General features: G+C 38.3%; 1 protein-coding gene across 8 annotated transcripts in view; it reads left to right on the top strand.

The window, feature by feature from the left end:
* Tfdp2 (transcription factor Dp-2) overlaps positions 1-3423 on the top strand; it is an 83225-nt gene that overhangs the window by 41906 nt on the left and 37896 nt on the right. For all 8 annotated transcript variants that reach the window (XM_029481298.1, XM_029481300.1, XM_021171518.2 and 5 more), the window contains one exon: positions 834-937. In XM_029481298.1, the coding sequence (XP_029337158.1) occupies positions 935-937 (3 nt within the window). In that variant the 5' untranslated portion in view covers positions 834-934. The remainder of the gene's footprint in view (positions 1-833; positions 938-3423) is intronic.

The raw sequence follows: 3423 nt of genomic DNA on the forward strand, positions 1-3423 counted from the left end.
ATCCAAAATGACCTATTGAATTTGCAACTTGGTTCTTGGTGTAGAGGTCCACAGACAAACTCAGATGTCTTCAGACCTTAGCTGGATGCCATGAGGGATTATTTAGCTTTTGACTCTTTTTTTCTTGTCTAAGAGGTAGCAGCAGCAACAGTGCCTACCTTCTGGGCAGCTTCTTTCTTGGCATGATGAGCCTGCATCCAGATTTTTTAAAATTACATTTATTTATGTGTGCGCGTGCACATATTTATATGTGCACTCATTTTCCTTTTACCATGCCAGTCCTGGGGATCAAATTTAGGTCCTTAGATTTAGCAGCAAGTGCCTTAATTCACTGAGCCATCTTGCCTCCAATTCTNGATCCTTCCGCTGTAATGTTCTATACGAGGATTACAGGTATCCACTGCCATGTACATCATCAATCTTGAGAAAATAAAGATATAATTTAGGCTGTTTGATAGGAAGTTTGGCATCCAGTTGGAAAAGTTAGGGAATCCAGTCTGGGCTGATAAGGTTTGTATGTATTTCAATTAAGACTTTTTTGTTTTTTTGTTTATTTTGTTTGGTTTTTACAGACAGGGTTTCTCTGTATCCCTGGCTATCCTGGAATTCATTCTATAGACTAGACTGGTCTCAAATTCAGAGACCTACCTGCCTCTGCCTCCTAAGTGCTGGGATTAAAAGTGTGCTCTACTACCCCAGGTATACTATGCCTCCAAATGTAGATTAGTAGAATGGAATAGGACCATTGGGGTGTGTGTGTGTGTATANACACACACACAAAAGTCAACTTGATACCACAGAAGACTGACTTCTTACTTAACTTGTCTTTTCAGGTAACATTTCACTTGTTGCCTTTCCAGTTTCAAGCACCAACTCACCAACAAAGATTTTACCGAAAACCTTAGGGCCAATAAATGTGAATGTTGGACCCCAAATGGTAAGAAAATTATTAAATTTCAGAATTGACACTTTGCTCAGGCAAGACTAATTTATAGATAATTATGCTGAAGATGTTTGATCAAATATTCTATTTAATTTTAGTTATCTCATTTACCCTAAATAAAAGTTTTGGTTTTTATCTCAGTATAATTAAGTATTAATTATATTAATAAATATTAATGTTTTGTGTTCTTATGTTTAATTTTAACATTTCAATCCGTGGATTCTGAATGTGTAATATTAAGGTTTTTCTCCCTTTATGAGGCCTTTGTTGTTTAATTAACTTGAAATCTATTGTATTCTACCAGTCTTACAACTTTTATGGAAACCATGTGTGTGCATATAAATTGAGTTGTAACTGAATAGTTGAATTTATACTTGGAGTTATAGATTTCAGGTTTTTCATTAAATTAAATCATTAAAGATTGTTATAGGTAATAATGCATGGGCTCACATTTTGGGAGGCAGAGGCTGGAGGATCACCACAGGTTCCAGGATAACCAGTCTATTTAGTGAGTTCCAGTCCAGAGAATTACATAGTGAGACCCTGACTGCAGAGAAAGGCACGGGGTAGAGCCGGGAGAGAACAGGGAGAAAGGAAATGGCGTGCATACAAATAACCAAGGAAGTAACTGTGTGCCATTTTAATTCTCAACCCTAAAATTACTGGATGAAAAATGAGCATGCGTATGTTTCTTTAAAAGCATTATTCCTGCTAGAGCTTGAAATCTGTAGTCCTCTCAGAAAACCTTGTTTATAATTACAGTTGCATTAGATTACTCTGACCAATCAGGTGTAGTGGCGCATGCCTGTAATCCTAGCACTTGGGAGACAGAGGCAATTGGATCTCTGTAAATTCCAGGCCAGTCTGGTCTACAAAGCAAGTTCAAGAACAGCCAGGNCTAGCACAAAGAGAAACCATGTCTCCAAAAATCAAACCAAAACAGAACAAAATCACTCTGCTCGGGTTTGATGGTTCTTGCCTNTAAACCCTGCTCTCAGGAAACTAAGGCAGGAGGATCTTAGTGCATTTGAAGCCAGGAGGACTCTCTCAAAACACCTACTACAGGGGACTAAAGAGATGGCTCAGTCCTTAAGAGCACTGACTACTGCAGAGGNACTGACTTGATTCCCAGCCCCTATTTCTGAGGCCCACAACTGTCTGATAGTCAGGGGATCCAACACCCTCTTCTGGCCTCCATGGCATCAGGCATGTAAGTGGTGCACAGATGTACATGCAGGCAAGATACCCATACATAGAAAATACCTACTGTTAAAAACAAACAGACCAACAAAAAAAGTAAAATATCTTAAATCTTAATATTTTTATTTTAAATTATTTATTTACTGCATGTATACATGTGCACTTAAACACATGCCACAACGTACAATATGTGTAGAGGTCAGATGATAACTTGCAGGAATAGGTTCTGTCCTTCCACTATGTTTTTTCCAGGAATCGGAACTCACGTTGTCAGGCTTGGTGACAGTGCCCTCCCAGTGAATCATTTCAAATACGTAAATATTAAAGAGTAATTCTCACTTATAGAACAGTACCAATACATTTTGCTTATGACACAGAGCATTCTGTGGACTATTTTGAATTCAAAGTTTAAATAGAACTATCTTTTAACATTCTTACTGGTTTCAGGAAGTCTTTAAAGTATTATAAGCATGACATTTCCTAGGGTCAGTTGAAGACTGTTAATCATCTGAANATTTCAAGTTAAAGATAAAACACAATTTACTGTAAGTATGTGAAGAATGTGATCTAGCTCTAGACCCCATAGAGACTGAGCCTCAAATAAATTGTCCCCATTTGGAAGTGCTTGTGCCCTTCTCTCTCAGCCACTACAGTAGATACAGATAAGACATTTAGCTAAAGTCTCTACTTTGAAATAGGATTATGTAAGTACTAAAATTCCTTAGTCATCATCTGTGTGGCTCNAAGGTGCCTGTGTACAGTGCAGGCATGGTAGTCACGCCTTCAGAGGGTACAGATGGCACCACCTTGATAGCAGTATCCATGTACCATCTCCACTAGGCTACAGAATGCTGATGCCACTTAGATTTTAAAGAACCTTTGAGGGAGCCTCAGGGACTAGGTAGAGAACTATTACTATTGCCACTGAAGAGAGACCTCATTAGAATGCTGAGGGGAAGCTATGGGAATGGGGCCACCCTCAAACTAATTGCCACCAGCAATAAATAGGGCCACCACCCTTAGCAACTTGAATACTTCCCTTGGAATTTTAAGGACTTTACTGGGGCTAAACCTGAATTTATAGTTTCTAAACTGAAAAGAATTTTAGGCTTAATTAGTGTATAAAGCAGAATTGGAGATTTTATTATAGATACTGTATTTTGATAGACTTTTATGTGAATGGGTATTTTTCTTGTGTGTGTATCTGTGCATCATGTGCAAGCAGTACCCATGATGGTCAGAAGAAGGCATAAGTTCTCCAGAAATGATGTTAACAGGCT

This window comes from Mus caroli, chromosome 9 (assembly GCF_900094665.2).
Source record: "Mus caroli chromosome 9, CAROLI_EIJ_v1.1, whole genome shotgun sequence".
Taxonomy (NCBI): domain Eukaryota; kingdom Metazoa; phylum Chordata; class Mammalia; order Rodentia; family Muridae; genus Mus; species Mus caroli.